The 18,214-nt window shown below is 41.6% G+C and overlaps 1 protein-coding gene across 1 annotated transcript in view; it reads left to right on the top strand.

Annotated features, from left to right (window-relative positions):
• Positions 1–16,115, top strand: part of DHH (desert hedgehog signaling molecule) — a 118,403-nt gene extending 102,288 nt beyond the window's left edge. The window contains exons 2-3 of the mRNA XM_077297481.1: positions 3,034–3,295; positions 14,286–16,115. Coding sequence (XP_077153596.1) covers positions 3,034–3,295; positions 14,286–14,914 — 891 coding nt within the window. The 3' untranslated portion in view covers positions 14,915–16,115. The remainder of the gene's footprint in view (positions 1–3,033; positions 3,296–14,285) is intronic.
• Positions 16,116–18,214: the final 2,099 nt, after the last annotated feature.

Below are 18,214 nucleotides of genomic sequence, written 5' to 3'. Positions count from 1 at the left end.
AGAGGTTCTGATCCATGTTCACATAATTCATGTTGCTGCACATTCATGCACTTCACTTTCAAGTTGTGAATCTCATTTTCAGCTAAATGTTCCAGAAGTGTTGTATTTTGATCAGATTTGGGGACTGTGGTTAGAGCTCCATACAGATTAAGTTATTCATGCTTGGACTGGCCGATCATCTAATGTGTTCCTCAGGGTCTTCCAAGGCTCCCAGACAGATGTCAGTGGAAAGAAGGATGGGTATGTTGAATTTCGGTGCCTGATCCTTTGGTTCCCACAGGAGATTAGTTGCTACTAGAGAAACCTGGCATCAGCTTGGATCTCTGTTCCCATTGAAAAGACATGTCAAAATGAGCGTGCACATGTATGTGATGGCCGGAAGAGAGCTATCTAAGGTGCTAAGGTGTATGGGTACCTCAAGTCATTAGAGTGTTCTAAACTCATTGTGTTGAGAATTCATGTGTATGGAATGGCTGGGAGAGAGATCTATCATAGGTGTATGGCACCTCAAGTTATCAGAGTGCACTCAATTCATTGTGCTATGGCATGTTTTTCTCCTGAAATCCCTTAGAAGGCTACTTAGAAGCCACACAGGGTAGAAAATACTCTGTGCATCTCCACCAAAATCAGCCTGAACTATTGAAAAGCATAATCAAAGGTCCTGGACCCCAATCCATTTTTTTCATCTATAAAAGGACCCCACCTACCATCAGTAATTGTAATTATAGTGTCTTGTTATGTGATAAGGTACACCTATTCCATCAGGTCCTGTCCTGGGTTCAGCTGCTACCTTTGTACTTCTTAGGTTATGTGCACACGTTGCGGATTTTGCTGCGGATCCGCAACGGATTGGCCACTGCGGATTCACAGCAGTTTTCCCTGAGTTTACAGTACCATGTAAACATATGGAAAACAAAATCCGCAGTGCACATGCCACGGAAATAAATGCGTGGAAGCGCAGCCGTCTTTTTTCCGCAGCCTGTCAATTCTTTGTGCGGATTCCGCAGCGGTTTACACCTGCTCGATAATAGGAATCCACAGGTGTAAAGCCGCATGTGGAATCCGCACAAAAATCGCTGTAAATCCGCAGGAAATCCGCAGTGCGGATTTACCAAAATCAGTCCGGAAAAGTCCGCACCACTTTCCGCAACGTGTGCACGTGGCTTTATAGCTCCACATCTGACATTGAACAATGCTAGATTTATGAATAAATATAGTCATATGGTTTACACCATATCTTGATCATACCATCTGCATAATCCATGTTAAACTGAGATTTATCGCATCAGGCAAACTTTAGCCAATTTTCCACAGTTTTGATAGCTCATTTTTAGCTTGTGAATTTCATTAGGCTATAAGAGGTTGTGTTGACCCATGTAATTTCTTAAAGTGAAAACTAAGAATAAAACAGCAATTTCATAACAAGAAAAAAAAAATTGCCAAAGTTCATTTACAATGTAGAGTGGCATTGAAATTAACAACCCGTGAAGAGCCCAGCTCTACAAAGCAGGCCATAATGCCAAATGCAAAAATGTCTACTATATTATCCAGGTCTAAAAGTTTAGTGCCAGAGATTGAAAGATTCTTGAATTATGCTAATACCCCTTGGTATCACAATACAGATGCCCTCTGCTAGGAAGCTAATTGGACAACTCTGCCATAGGTTATCATCATCTTAAAGATTCAAAGTGCTTTCAGTTCATTCATGTTCTTCTCATGGCTGTTGATGGGTTGTTTCAGCTTCCTGACATCCAGTCTTGCTATTTGTAACCCTAACTAGATACAATAATGAAATACATGGAGAAAATAGTAAAGAACAAAATGTAATACACTCACCATTAGTACATTGAATACATTTCATGTGTGTACAGATCTAGTAGAGCTGACATGACAAATTTTATGTGCCAGTTATCGTCTCAAAACACAAGATTGTCCCTGGGTACTGGCTGCAGAGCAAGCATACCAGAGATAACTGGCTGTGCCCGTGGGTGACTCGTGGAGGATGGGCAATTGCTTGGGCACAACATTTTGCTACAGAGTTCATAAATGAAACCATTTATTAATCTGTAGTTAAAAATGTACATATTTTTCATGGATGACAACTGGAAAATAATGAAGTAAAAAATAAAGCGAAAGCAGGATTACTAGGCAAAAAAATGACTGATGAATGGATTTAGAGTTTCCTTTCAGAGGAATGAAACTGTATTAAAAAGTGCAGTTGACAAATTACTATGAGTATTTCACTGTATCCATAACTCACTATTTGTATTCTGGTTTAGTTATATGTAAAAAAAAAAATCTGACCAGCACTAGTGATGAGCGAGTATACTCGTTGCTTGGGTTTTCCTGAGCACGCTCGGGTGATCTCCGAGTATTTGTTAGTGTTCGGAGATTTAGTTTTCATCCCCTAAGCTGAATGATTTATGGCTACTAGCCAGGCTGAGTACATGTGGGGGTTGCCTGGTTGCTAAGGAATCCCTACATGTATTCAAACTGGCAAGTAGCCATAAATCATTCAGCTGAGGTGATGAAAACTAAATCTCCGAGCAGTCATAAATACTCAGAGACCACCCGAGCGTGCTCGGGAAAACCCGAGCAACGAGTATACTCGCTCATCACTAACCAGCACCTCCTGAGAGATTAAGCAAATGTGCAGGATGCAAGCTGCATTCACTGCAATATACACAAACCAAAGCATACAGCAATGCTCTGTGTGTGCCAGGATAGATACCAACATAGAATATACGAGATATTACTACCATATGGACTATACTTATGAAATTGAGTACACAAATTGGCCTATTAATATGTACCAACCAACTACAAGGCGTATCATTTTTAGGTGAACCTGCTCTACTAGACTTGCCTTTCCAGGGTCAAGCCCTGTAGATTCCAGCTCTAATTAAAAACAACCTTACACTATATTTCATATGGATGACATATGATATGTTTAAACTAAAAATTAGAAAATGTAAGTTGCATAAAGAATTAATAAGCATTTGTTGACCTGTTATGTTTGTTCTTTACTTTCAGCGCTGCAAGGACAGAGTGAATGCATTGGCTATCTCTGTGATGAACATGTGGCCAGGCGTGAGGTTGCGGGTTACCGAAGGATGGGATGAGGATGGCCACCATTCCCACGATTCTCTTCACTATGAAGGACGTGCACTTGACATTACAACCTCAGACCGAGATAAAAGCAAATACGGCATGTTGGCCCGCCTTGCAGTTGAAGCTGGCTTTGACTGGGTGTACTACGAGTCAAAAGCACACATTCATGTCTCTGTGAAAGCAGGTATCCTTTCATAAGATATAAAACCTGGAAACTATGAATTCTGTGTATCTAAAATTATATTTTTGAAAGTTCATTGTAAAATGTAATATATATAAGTATTTGAGGACCCAGGAGTTAGACCTCTATGATCAAACCAAGTTATAGTGCTGGAAACTTCTTTAAAGGGAACATGTCAGATTTGGATTCCCTATGTAAGTAAAAGCAGAAGAAGAAAATGTCCAGCTTCACCGAATCTGTGAAAAAAAGGTTTCTTCACAAACTTGTAACATAGAGGATACAAACTTCAGCACAAACCATATGGGTGTGAATCTCAATGCGTTTCTGCAGAATAAGCTCCCTTAATCATGACATGATTTCAGGATGCACAAAACCCAGCATCCTGACTTAACTATTTCTGACACCTGGCCTGGTGAGTATAGATACAGTATGCCTTGTATTACCTCCATCGACTCTTCATTCTGCGTCCAATAGATACTGTAGACTTAAGAGACGCTGGATCGAATCAAAAGTCACCTATCATAGTGGAGCGCCCCCACACCGCCGCAGGGCCGAGGGGTACCCGGAGCCGGGCCTCTGGGTCTCTGCTCTGGGGTTGTCACGGTGGCTAGACCCGGTCCGTGGCCCTGTCTGTCAGTGGGGGACGTCCGGTGCAATAAGTGGTGTTGTAACGGTGCAGTTGTGGGGTGCAGGTCGCGGTAAATAACGAGGACACCAGGTTGCAGTCTCTTTACCTCTTTACTGGAGATCTCTGAGTCCTCAGTCCAGAATACGGTTCACCAGGCTGCGCAAGTCCGGCCGGTCCAATGGCACCTCCAGAGTTCACTTCACAGGTGGAAATCGGTGCCTTCCTTCTTAGCGCTATGTGTTGTAGTCCTTCCCTGCTGTGCTTACGGAAAGTACCCCACAACCGTTGTGTCTGTTTCTTAAGTTCCCTCACAACTCGATTAAATGATGTTCTTCTAATCTTCCGTCCCTTCCTGATGTTACAGTTAGAACGGCACCCGTTTGTCGGATAGGCCTGGAGTTCTTCCGGGACCCTAGAGACGCCCCTCTCCCGCAATTGCCTCCCAAGACTTCATAGGTGATATGTGTTAGACAGCCCGCCTTAAACTGACTGTCCTGCCGCTGTTTAGAGTATTGCTTGAAGCTGAATGTTATAATACTCCCTCGGCGTTCCGGCCACCGGTAGTGCGCCTCAGTAGGGTGTTGCTCCGGTCTTACAGCACGACCCCTACTGGAATTCTCCTATTGCTTGATCTCGTTTCTCACTCAGCACAATCTATCTCGCTTCTAGTCCTTTCTTGGGTCCCGCCGCTTCCCGGAGCTGGCGCGGACCCGTTACGTTCTTTTCAATGCCAAGCCTCTGTCAGGATCCCACCCCTGACAGAGACCCTACTGTCTCTTCCTCCACAACACCCTCTGCCACTAGGTGTTGCTTCGTCCAATCCAGTCAGCTTTCTGATCTAACTTCCTGCCTGACCCCCAGTTTACCCACTATGGTGGGGAGTGGCCTAATGAATAGAACCCTTAGCTCCCCCCGGAGGCCCGGCTGTGAAATGTATTGGTGTCTGTGATACCTGATCAGATGAACTCCTTCAGTGCCATCGGACGCACCATGGCTCCCCATAGTGGCGGAGCCACAGTACTGCAATGACCAGGACTCTGGGGCGCTGCAATAGCACTGACATAAGTGGATTTGAGTTGATTAAAGACAGAGGGCACTCGGTACAGGTTTCAAAACAGGTTTTTTTGTTACACAAAACATTACCAGAAAATGTTAACATTACAGGTACATACACAAACACAACAGAACATTTTATTAAAACCATTCCATCTTGCCATGCCACACATCCGATATCAGAAACCAAGTAGTCAGCAAATTGGTCCCTCATTTGGGCAACTTCTACTTTTGACCGCAGAGGGTGATGCTGTTAATCTGGCAAGGGGTTTGAAACTGGTTAATCAAGTTTAATGTTGGGTCGCTCTTTAGCCATTATGTAGTTATGCAGAACCACACAGGCTTTGACATTTGTCCGCAACTATTCCAGACAAGGTGGAAATTCCTAGCCGGTACTGAAAATGGAGCGATGATAAGCTCTCTCCGGTAGCCAGGAATCTGCCAACAAAAGAAATTAAAAAATTATGAACAATAATATTTATGATGGGGTTTTGCAATACACATAAAGGAAAAAACAAATAATACATGGCAGAACAATAATAATTATGACAGGCGTTTGTTTAGAAATATTACGTATCTTAATGTGACTAGGAGACGTTCCAAAAGCAGGAATCGCTCTACGGAGCTGGGTGTCCTGTCTCCTGATAGATCCTTGGACACGACCAAACAAATCCCGGAAGGTCTCTTGAGGCATCATTGTATATTCCTCAAATTTCTCCGGGTTGACATGGAGCTTGCTGTATAGGGTGTGGTAGGCTCCATGGCTCTCCCGGACTTCGATAATGGGGTGTCTCCGAAAACTCAGATGCCGTGTTCTTTTCTGTCTTTCTCTGTTTCTTTGTTGCTCACAAGCAAACGCAAAGGCAAGAAACAGCTTTAGATCCAAATCCAGGTTGAAATAAAAGCTCTCCATGTGAAGATACATCGTGAAGCAGGATACAGGAGCAAAATCTGAATATTTCAGCTGTACAAAGTGTTACAAAATTGCAGCGGAGAACTAGGAGAGATGCAGAGCTGACCCTGCACTAAGACTTGGCTGAAACCCTACAATGGAGTGGGCGACCCATTCCTTGCGAATAGACCCACCAATGATCCTAGTCTAAACTCAGCGAAGGCCTGTAGATAAGGAGAAGGAGGTCCCTAAAAGACCTAAGGACTGGGTACAAAAAAAGGTCACCTCCTAATAGGAAACACAGAGAAGGCTGCAGAAACAAACTGAAAACAGAAACAAAAGGTAGCAGAACCAGAGATCCCAGACCTGCAAAATATCAAACACAGAAGGCTGTCTAAGCACCTAGCCAGAACTCTAGTGGATTAACACTGTTGTCCAGCAAGGAATGGGAGGCAGGTGCTGGGTAATAAAGGGTGATACAATCACCTGACCAAGGCAACCCAGCACCAGGGGAAAAGACCAGCAGCCAGAAAACTACAACAAGATGGCGGATGGTCAAAACAAAACAGATTCTAACACAAAGTGTCTATATAAAGAAATCCCATCAGACACGCCCATTGATGTCCCATTGGTGGTGTGTTTATCTACATTTTTCTCCATAACAACTCATGCGCATAAAAAGCGCAAATGCATGCAAAACGCATGATAATGTATGCAAAAGTTGTGTTTTTTTGACCGCATGCAGAAGCTGATGTTTGTGGCTGAAACGCTGCGGACACAACTGCAAATGTGAAACCAGCCTTAGTGCTCTGGGCATGACAAACCACCTTGTACCAAGCAAGGAAATCAGAGAGGCTTGGGAAGCGCTCTGTCACACCCCCAGTGCACTTAATGTCTCATTTGCATATAGATTAAAATAATGATTTATTGGGAATTCTGTAACAAATAGATGATATAAAGATATTGTTTGATTTATCTTTCAAAGACCTTCAAGCCTACATGTGCAGTTTGGTGGGTTGATCTTTAAAAGTAATCTGTCATTTGATTTATGTTGCCTAAACCAAGGGCAGTATGAATCAGATGCTAGCTGCATTATTGTAGCCATGTATGTTTTACTCTGGAATTCTGCAACATTAAAGAAAGCATAGTTTGACAATACGGCCGAGAACTATGTGTCGTGGCTTCTCCCCATATCTTTGAGTGACAGGTCTCTCCCTATACACACACACATATTGAGAGACCTGTCAGTGTAGAGGAGCATGGTGGAGAGGAGAAGTTGACAAGGACCTGTCTTAGATTAGTCATCCAAGAGGCGTAGACACTGGCCCGCTTTTCAAAGTATGATTTCACTGAAACACTGCATTGTCTCAGAGATGCATAGCTTTTCAAAGCTGAAAGTAGACTCAGCTGCATCGAGTTCAACCTACAGCCTAAACATACACGACTGCAGTATCCCAGATATCTTTTGATTCATGTTGCACATGGTTTGGATAGCATGAATATAATTTCAGGTTCTTGATAACATGTAATTATTGTTACAGTATTTTCTAAAGGAAATGGTCAGCTGAGGTCTTTAGAAACATGTGGAAGAACAGGGACTCGTATTGGAAAAATAAAAATAAATAACAAAAGTACTTGCCAAGTATAACAGTAAAACACTCGAATTTACACTGATGGATTCCTAGAAATAAAATGTAGCAGTAGGTGGATGTAGTTGTATTTATTACTTGTTCCAGTCCAGTGGATAAAGGGAGGATTTACCTTCACGAGGTTGTATCTCTTCATTATACAACAATGAAACCTTATTAATACTACATTGTGTGTACTGAGTGTAATGAGACTATTTGGCTTTATTCTGTGTAGACACATCTTCACACGTTACCGCCATTTTGTCACCCTACTTCTTCTCTTTTCTTCTTAATCCCACATGTTACATTGTGTCTTCTTATTTCTCACAATTGTGTTCACCTAATTACCTCTCAGATTCTCTTTTTACGCTCACCTGTTGAAATTAAGACATAAAAAGCAAAGACAATGGCGAGTCATTTACTTAGAAGTTAATTTTATTGTAATGTCAGTGTTGTTAAAATTCATAGTAGCAGGTGAAGGACAGTAGATACAAATGTAAAAAAAACCTTTGTCACTTATTTCCTGCCATACATCATTCACATCACCACTGCCACTTATAACTGGCTTCAGTGGTGATACTGGCAAGTATGGCACCGGATCTATGAGGCCAGTGATTAACATATAGGTTAATTCCTCATGAAAGTGAATGATAACTTTGCACATCACTTTCCATTGATTTTGTGATAGAATATTGGTATACAATGCAATGACATTACATGTAAGTACAGATAACAGGTACTGAGTAGAGATGATCAAATCTTTTGAAATTTAAATTTACCAGCTTCATATAAATTTTCAAAACAATTAAATTTCTAGCTATTTAATTGGCCACAAATCGCAAGTAATGTAAGGCCTTTAAGCTGTATAAAAGTCCTAGAACTACATTAAACCCCTATTGACTCCTTTAACATAAACACAGCCTTAGAGATGGATAAAATGATAATAACTGTTGATAACCAACAGCCTGTTTAATAGCCGACTACACTAAAAAACGTTTCAAGCTTTTTTGGTTAGAAAACTGTTAACAAAATAATCCATTTTGGGGGGAAGATATGTACTAATTATACACAGGCGTTGTACACAGAAGAAGCTATGGCTTTTTGACACAAAAATGTGTGTCCAAAAATTATCCCTGTTTGGGTAGTAGCAAGAGATTTGCTGTTTGTTAAATGAAGAAGCTGTAGCTTTTTTTTTACAAGAATTCCCAAAATTATTGTTTTTGGTGTCAACAAAGAGAAAAAAAAGCAATGCCTTTTTCATAAGCTGAGCAAAAATTATCCCTATTTTGAGATTAGAAACAGTTTTCCTGTATGCAAAATTAACAAAACAATGTGTTTTAAATTAAGATGTGCAAAAATGATTCAGTTATTAATGGATAAAGAACAGGTTTGGTGTTTTGAAAGTAAAGAATCTATGGTTTCTCAACAAAGCTATGCATAAATTATCTCTGTAAATTATTTCTGTTTTGGGAGCAGGCACAAGTTCACTGTTTGGAAAGAGAAGAAACAATGGCTTCTCAACCGAACATGCGAAAATTAACCCCTTTGTGGTAGCAGGTTCATGTTTATTTACCCTGAAGAGTTCCCAGTAGCAGTACAATATAGCTATAGAATACGATGGGCAAGCAGGGGGTGTGCCTGTCAACTGTGGCAATGGATATGGCAGTGACAGCAAGCATATAGTATAGAATATGATGGGGGAGGGAAGGAGATGTCTGGCAGTGTAGGGCGAGCACTTGCAGCCCCGTCACCAGATGTACAATATAGTTATAGAACACAGTGGGCAGCCAGGAGATGTGGGGTTGTTGTGGCTGTCTAACTGCATAATAGGACAGTATAGAATAGGATGGGCCAGGCAAGGTGATGTTTGGCACTGAATGTACGGCACTGGCAACCCTAGCGGTAGCAGTACAGTACAGCTATAAAACACAATAGAAAGGATGTGTGGCTGTCGCTGTCATAACTGTATAGTGGCAGTGGCAGCTTCAGAAGCCTCACAGTATAGAATTGGATGAGGCAGGCAAGGAAATGTCCAGGTGTTTGGCCAACATTGGCAGCAGAAGTACAGTATATATCAGAACAGGCAGGAGATTTCTGAATGGGCGGGGCCACCGGGACCATCAACCTTAACACTAACAAAACAGTGTAAAAGAAAATGGACAGGCAGGTATATGCTATGGCTGATCTAATCATTATTATCTGCCGTAGTTAAAAGAAAATTGGAACTGATTTATGCTTGATTCATTTTAACAAATGTGAGGTTTTCCACGCTTCTGGAGACAATTTGGTCTGCTTGGGCTTACCTTTACACAAATGAAAATACTGAGGACTGTGTTGGCGTCATATCTATGACCCCAACAATGAGGAAGAGGTGTAGAGGGAGATATACAATTGCCACCTGGAGGTTGGAATAGATGGAGCGTCCAACAGTGAAGGTTTTACTATGTGTCCTGGTTGTGGTGGTGCTTTGCTGCTGCTCAAAATATTCACCCAGTGGATTGTGAAAGACATGTATTGACTCTGTCCATAGTTGCTGCACCACATGTTTTTGGTGCAGTGCACTTTCTAGCTCAAAGATAAATCAAGAGAGTGAACTTCCAAAATTATCCTGCATGTGAAAGCACAACGCATCCACCCCTTTCTACATGAAATAATGGCAAGTGAGCATCTTTCAGTGAGGCTGACAGCACATCATTATTTCTCAAAAGACAGTGGACTTCACTAAGTGGTATTTCAGTGATTGCAACAACAGAAACTTGAACAGATAGGCATTGAGTTGGCACACAAATGGATGACTGAAAGTGTATGTCTGTTTTCTCGACACATAATCGGGAATAGATATCTTGCAGTGTGATAGAGACGGAGTAGTGGCAGTATGAAAAGCAGTAGCTATGGCTGACGATGTTGGTGATCATGACATTGTCCAGGTACTATTTTAGGTACCAGAAAGATGAGTGTGAGTAGGGGTAAAACTTGAGCCTTTGTCAGATAATATCAGGTAGTATCACTTCATGTAATGATGGAGACACATAACTCTTCGTCTATTTGAACCTAGACGTCGACAACTTATTTCCTCCTGCAAAGCCTGCAGACTAACAAAGATTAATCTGTCAGCAATGTGGAAAAGAATTCTCTCATCCGAGATACCTGCATGTAGCAGGTGCTTTCAGGTACTGTTGAGCCTCCTCCACAAACAGCATCATCATCTCAAACTGATGGTGTCACTGTCAGAGGTAATATCATCCTGCTGTGACTTTGATAACTGATGGGACATATATTCCATTAAGTCTTCCACTTCTTTCCCACTAATACACTTGCCAGAAGCAAAGAAAACCAAGTGTGAGCTGCGTTTCATAGTGCACTTGCCCGTGGGACTGGTGCCACTGGTGGTGCTGCTTTTAGTGGCTTCCACATTATTAGCTGTGATATGTTTTTTTCACACTACCCCGTTCATTGCCATTTCCTCTTATTTTTTTCATAGGTTTTGTACATAAGTCTAAATAACATCTCCAAAATTTTTCAAACACAGTCATTCAAGCCTTGACAAAAATGACTGTATAAATAATGCTAGGTAGGTACATGTGATGGTCCAAAAGCCTAATGGAACAACAGCCCTGTGTTGTGTGGTATGTATGGGTCACAAAATTTGAACAGGTAAAAAGGTGTTCAAAAATAGACCTCCACATTTAAATATGTATAATTTTATTTTGATAAATTTTTTGTCAGTTAAGAAAAATATATCCCCATTCCAAAAAAATAATTTAATAAAAAATGTCTAATAGATACAGCCCATGTCCAGAAAGCAAAATGCAGCAAAAAGTCACAGTATTGTTGTGATGTGTACAATTCTCAAGCGGGACTATCCAAACAGGTATGCAAAAAGTGTACAGATTTTTTAAAATATTTCTATTTTTGAAATACTACACCCCTCCTTGACAATAAGGATATAATAAAAAATGCTACCTTCATCAGTACATGCCCAGAAAACAAAATGCGCCAACAATCCACGCTATTGTTGTGGGGTGTACAGTTGGCTAATTGGACTGATGAAAGAAGTATGCAAAAAGTTAAACGTATTGATTTTTACATTTTTCTTTCCTACTTTTTTAACAATTCAATTCCTTTTCTCAAAAAGGAACGCACAACATCCCAAAAGCCAGCACCTGCAACTGGTCACTGTATTGGTGTAGAGTGTACTGCTGTACACTTTGACCAGTAAAACAAGTGTGCAAAAATAAGAACATTAAAATTTGTAATACACACTTGAAACAAAAATATGTAAATCACAGGCAGCAGGGCAATGTGCCAGTCCTCCTTTAGTATATCACTAATTAATCACTCTAAGTTTTCTGCTGTTGGCTTTTCTCTTAACTCTCTTTCCCCCTATCAATTAAATCTATATATTATTCACAGACTACACTCTGAAGGAGTTGTCCAATGTTTAAACAAATTTGTATTCCTATTTCTAATGCACTGTAAGGTCCACTCTATAGCCTTTAACTGTCTAAAATAGTTGTTGCATACTCCGCCTCAGCTTTTATAGTGGCTCTGATAGTCCCCCCTTATTGACTGCGCTATGTGATGCGATTGTTGTAAAGAAAACCCATGCTACTGTACCTAAGATCATGTGAGCTCTCTCTGACTGATGCACTCTTTGGAATTGTGTAAAAAGGTGCTGAGCATTTTTGGGGGCGATTCTCGTAAATCGAATTGCAAATTATTCAAGTTCAACAGTAACTGTGAAATTATTATTATTTATTTATATAGCACCATCGATTCCATGGTGCTGTACATGAGAAGGGGTTACATACAAATTACAGATATCACTTACAGTAAGCAAACTAACAATTACAGACTGATAAAGATGGGCGAGGACCCTGCCCTTGTGGGCTTATGACACGCCCACAGGGCAGTGGGATACTCGGTACCAGGTCCGGTCGCAAAGGGGGATGTCACGGTGGCTGCGACCCGGTCTGTGGCCCTGGGCATCAACGTTAAAGGGGTTAAATGTTCAAAGTTTGTTGTGACGCCACCTGTGGAGTTCGGTCAATAGGGGGACAGACGCTGCATTAGAGGGGTCCCCTGGGGGATGTTGCAGCAGCCCAGATGTTACACTTCCCACAGGTGAAGCGGGGTCCCCAGGGGTCCTATGGTGTGTGGCATAGATGGTAAGGCCGGTTAATAAATGGAGGAGACAGGTTGTAAGTCTTTACCTGGTTTACTTGTGGGTGACAGGCCACAGTCCAGGGCACCAGCAACAGGTGAATTAGAAGTCCGGGTAGTCCAGAGACAAGTGGAATCCCCTTGGCAGGTTAGGTAGGAGCCTTCCACTATGCGCTTACTGTCTCTGAGGTCCCTGCTGCCACTAAGTATCCTAAGCAATTCCTTATTCGTTCTCCTGACCAGGGACAGGTACCTGTATGGCAGGCAGCTTGAGCCGTGCCTACTGGGGTCCTTTCACAGTGACTCCAGGCTCCAAGGTGCTGCTGTGCCACAGGTAGATATGTGCAAAGTCCATGTAATTCAATGCCCTCCGGTTCTGCTCTGTGTTTTATAGTCCACAAAAGCCTCGGGTTCCCGGTACCTGACTACTGCGCACTGACTCCGTGGAGGCCTTCTCGTAGCCTCCTGGAGTCCTGTATCTCCTCTCTGCTCCCTTCCTGTCTGTCCTCTCTCACAAACTCTCTGTACAGACTCACCTGACTCCGCCTCCAAACCAGGATCTTTATCTAGGGAAGCTGCCCTAAAACAGGGTTTTGAGCTCCCCTCCTGGCCTGGATTTGGAAGGTGTTGTGTGTGTGTGATAACCTGCCAAAGGGAATCTCACTTGTCTCCAGGCATAGCACTACCCTCCCCGAGAGGAAGGCAGCACTACTGTGGTACCCAAACTCCTGGGGTGCCACACTTACATTCTACAGGATGGTGGGGAAGTAGACAATAGGTTGGGGGGTTGCAGGAGCTCTGGTGTTGGTGAGGCGGGAGCTCCGGTAGTGGTGGTGAGGAGGCAGCGGGGTCAGTGCAGGCTGTAGGCTTTCCTGAAGAGGTGGGTTTTCAGGTTCCGTCTGAAGGATCCAAATGTGGTTGATAGTCGAACGTGTTGGGGCAAAGAATTCCAGAGGATGGGGAATATTCGAGAGAAATCTTAAAGGCGGTTGGGTAAGGAGCGAATAAGTGTGGAGGAGAGAGGGAGGTCTTGGGAGGACCAGAGATTGCGTGAGGGAAGATATCGGGAGATTAGTTCAGAGATATATGGAGGAGACAGGTTATGGATGGCTTTGTAGGTCAGTATTAGTAATTTGAACTGGATACGCTGAGGGAATGGAAGCCAGTGAATAGATTTGCAGAGGGGGAAGCGGAGGAGTAGCGAGGAGAGAGATGAATTAGTCAGGCAGCAGAGTTAAGGATAGACTGGAGAGGCGCAAGGGTGTTAGCAGGGAGGCCACAGAAAAGGATGTTGCAGTAGTCAATTTAATGAAATTCAACACAAAGTCAATTCACATCGAATCGATTTGCTCATCTCTAGTACTGACACATTCTTACACAAATAATACTTTATGTTGCAAACAGTAAAATAAATGAGAATACAAATGTGCTGAGAGGACATCTGGGGTGTAACTACACAGGATGTAAAGCGGAGTCTCTATACTGTAATAGATGACATGACTGTTCTGTTTTAGCATTTGATCGCAATATTTGTGTCAGGTTTCTGCTTTTCTCATCATTTTCATATATTTTTTTTATAAGTTGTACCTTCCAAATATGTTCTGATATCTACTCTATGTTCTCTTACAGACAATTCCTTAGCAGTCCGTTCTGGTGGCTGTTTTCCTGGCACTGCCATGGTTACCCTAGCTGGCGGTCAAAGAAAATCTCTTTCGGAGATTCAGCTTGGTGATAAAATCCTTACTACAGATGAGACAGGACAAGTGACAACAACAGAAGTCTTGTTATATTTGCACAAAGACCAAGAAAAACTGGCTACCTTTGTTGTTATAGAAGCTGAAGGACATCCCTATAGGCTACGGTTAACACCACACCATCTACTTTTTGTGAGCAAAAACCCACCTGCAGATTTTATGCCTGTTTATGCCCATCGTGTTCAGGTGGGAGAATATGTTCAAATTTATGTCAATGGCACTCAGCTTGTACCATCTAAAGTGGTGAATGTGTCTGTACAAGAAGAAATTGGAGTTTTTGCTCCACTGACTACCCATGGTACATTACTGGTAGATGGCATTCTAACATCCTGCTATGCAATTATTGAGTGGCATGAATTAGCACATAGCTCATTCGCTCCTTTGAGATTCCTACACAACATGTTCTCAATATTTCCCGAATTTGTAGACAATGATGGAATTCATTGGTACTGTTACTTTCTCTATGTCCTGGCCAAGAAAATTCTTTGGTGGGAGATGCCATGAAGTGGCATATATTAGGTTGGTTAATTTAGAAATGCTGCTTCAGAGGGGTCTCATAGACCTACAGGGACTCTTTTTCCCATGCCTTCTGTATGCTGCCGAAGCATAAAATTCAACACATGCTCCATGGCTTGAAGGACTTCAGTTTCAGAAGTTTCTATGTCATAAAACTGCTAAATAATGACCACCTTGTTCAGACAGACAAGCAGCATCTCAAAGACTTTATGAAAATTGCTTATCAAGCCTGCCACATTACCTTTATGGATACCGTATAATGGTCATGCAAAAAAGGAGCTCTCTGAGGATGTCAAAAAGTCGAAGTTTGATCAGTAATAGAGGAGAATGTGTCTTATTTTGCTATTACAGTCAAATGTATTGCTATACAATTTGCTGCAGATCACATTAATATTTCAAAGTATGGAATATGCAACTAGCACTGATTTGAAATTAGGTCTAAAAACTTGACTTTATATAATTTCACTGGCTGTAGACTGCACTACTAAGGAGATGATCGTCTATTTATATGTATGTCTTCCCTCTTTGACTGGCTTGGCATAACTTCATGCATTTAGCTTTTTATTTCACCAGAGATGCAAAATGTGTTCAACCACAAGCCTAAATCTATGAAGCTAGAAGCATAATAGTCCCCCATACACATTAGACAAGTCAGTCGAATCTGCCATCTAATGTGAATGGAAGCCCTTGAGTTTGAAGGATTGGGTGCTTTTGAATTTATTCACCTTATCCTTTTGCTTTGCACGCAGATAAGCTACTGCCATGTGAGTCTGGCAGTGACTTACTTCGCTCTACTCATAGAGAACACATGAATGCTCAACCGAGCTGAGCATTCATATAGTTGGAGAAGTCAGGATATATAGCTGTTGGCCAGACAAGGTGAATGAACACCTTAGCAAAGGTCATTGTGCACTGATTATTTATTACTTTGATTTCAGTAACTGCTATGATCTTCTTGTACATTTACTAATCAATTGAAGATTTTCATAGAACTTGTGTAATGCAGGATTCTAAGGGGTGCTATAGGGCAATAAAACTCAATGCCTTTACTTAAACGCTGTCTACAGACCGGTTGTATATATAGTTATTGTGATTCAATCAAAATTGTTATAAGGGAACAACACCCATACATTTTCATGGTTTCTAGTGATGAGTGAATATACTCTGTCCTCGAGATTTCCCGAACACGCTCGGGTGTCCTCCGAGTATTTGTAAGTACTCGGAGATTTAGTTTTCAGCGTGGCAGCTGAATGATTTACATCGGTTAGCCAGCTTGATTTCATGTGGGGATTCCCTAGCAACTAGGCAACCCCAACATGTACTTATGATGGATAACAGATGTAAATCATTCAGCTGCGGCGATGAAAACTAAATCTCCGAGTACTTACAAATACTCGGAGGACACCCGAGCGTGCTCGGGAAATCTTGAGTACCGAGTATATTCGCTCATCACTAATGGTTTCAATTAATATTCCTAACCTAAAGGGGTTGCATCAATTTGAAGGTTGGGTTCAGCTGTCTTTGGCAATCCCATAAATAATGAATGGAGTGGTGGTGTGCATCAATGCCCCATTTTTGGGAGCAGTAGCAGTCCCAGTAATCAGACCAGCAGTGATAACAAGTAGTGTCCTATTCTGTGGATAGATGATAACTTGTCATATTGGGACAACCCATTTAAATAAGATCATTCAAAAAAAATTTCATGTTGAACTGGACACACAATGTAATAGTAACTGTAGAGGGGAATAAAGTTTTTTTGTTTTGTTTTTAACTTCGCCTCTCCATTGCGCATATATTAGAATTAAATCAAAATATTTGGCACCTAATAATTTAACATTTGTTAAGTCTAAGTGGGTGTTATGAGATAGCAACTCATACCAGGAGAAGTAAAGAAATACACACCCATAGTGAAAAGGGTCTAATAACACCTAGTTGACTTTAAGGGACCTGTCACCAGGTTTGGCCGATATGATATAAGACCACCAACTTTCAGCCCTGATATACAGCATTATAATATGCTACATATAAGCCTCCAACCAGACCTGTAAGACACGAAAAAGACCTTTTATTATACTTTCCTGCGGGGTGGTTACTGTGGGGTGTCGCAGGTCTTGGTTTAGCAGCCCCCTTCTTCTTGCAATGCCGTCCTTCTTCTTGCTTTTATGTGAATGACGTGTACCTATGTCATTCACAGTTTCCCTGGTATCATGCTCCTGTGCAGGCGTAAAGTACTGTAGTGAGCATGCGCCGGGGCTCTTTGACCTTTTCTGGCGCCTGCGCACTGCAGAGAAGTACGCATGCGCAGAAGTGTGATGCTGGGATACTGTGGATGATGTAGGGATGCGTTATCCACGTGAAGCAACAAGGCGGACAGCATCACAAGAAGAACGCAGGCGCCGGACCAAGACCAGCGACAACCCTCAAAAGTCTTTTTCTTGTCTTGCAGGTCGGGTTGGGCTCTTAAATACAGCATTTTAGAATGCTGTGTATCAGGCCTGAAAGGTGGTGGTCTTATCTCAAATCAGTCAAACCTGGTGACAGGTTCCCTTTAACTAAAGTTAACTCATCAGGTGCCAAATATTTTGATTGCTCATATCTCCACAAAGTAGAGGCAAAATGAAAAAAAAAATAAAACAGAAACATTTTATTTCATTTCCCAGCCACTATTATATTGTGTGTCCAGTTCATCATGAAAAATTTGGTGAAAGAAAAAAATTGATTTTTGCTTCAATCATACCACGGTAAAGAGCAGATTTAAAAATCCTTCTACCCCAAGTGGCTAATTCTGGTGGGCTTTTTCTGTATATTGCCAATAGGAGTGGCATAAGGGAAATCACAACTGTGTTGAGCACATTTCTTACTCATTAAAGTGATTGACTGATTAAATAGACAATGGCCACGTTTGGGCACTACTTTTGGCATACATGTTGAGTAGCACCACCCTACATGTCCAGGATCATGTTTTTTGCAGAATCTGTTTGTATTGAAAAGGGTAGTTGAAATTAAAAAAAGAAAGGTAGCTGACGTATCATATATGTTTGACACATGATAGTCTATGCCCATACAAATATACATCCTAAGTTGGATATGAACATTTTTTGTCCAGCTGGCAATGTCTTTCAGTGGCTTAGGGGTGCTGACAATCACACATTGAATTTAAAAGTGTATTACCGTTTCAGCAAATGGAGCTTATTCTGTGTTTAATAAAAAGTTATACAATTTTCCAAAATACATTCTGTATTAAAGGGCTTTTAGAATATCTGAATGGGCACAGGGTGGGGTAGTAAG

This window comes from Ranitomeya variabilis, chromosome 3 (assembly GCF_051348905.1).
Source record: "Ranitomeya variabilis isolate aRanVar5 chromosome 3, aRanVar5.hap1, whole genome shotgun sequence".
Lineage (NCBI taxonomy): Eukaryota > Metazoa > Chordata > Amphibia > Anura > Dendrobatidae > Ranitomeya > Ranitomeya variabilis.
The sequence above is the reverse complement of the archived record's forward strand: the minus strand, read 5'-3'. Positions and strand labels throughout refer to the sequence as shown.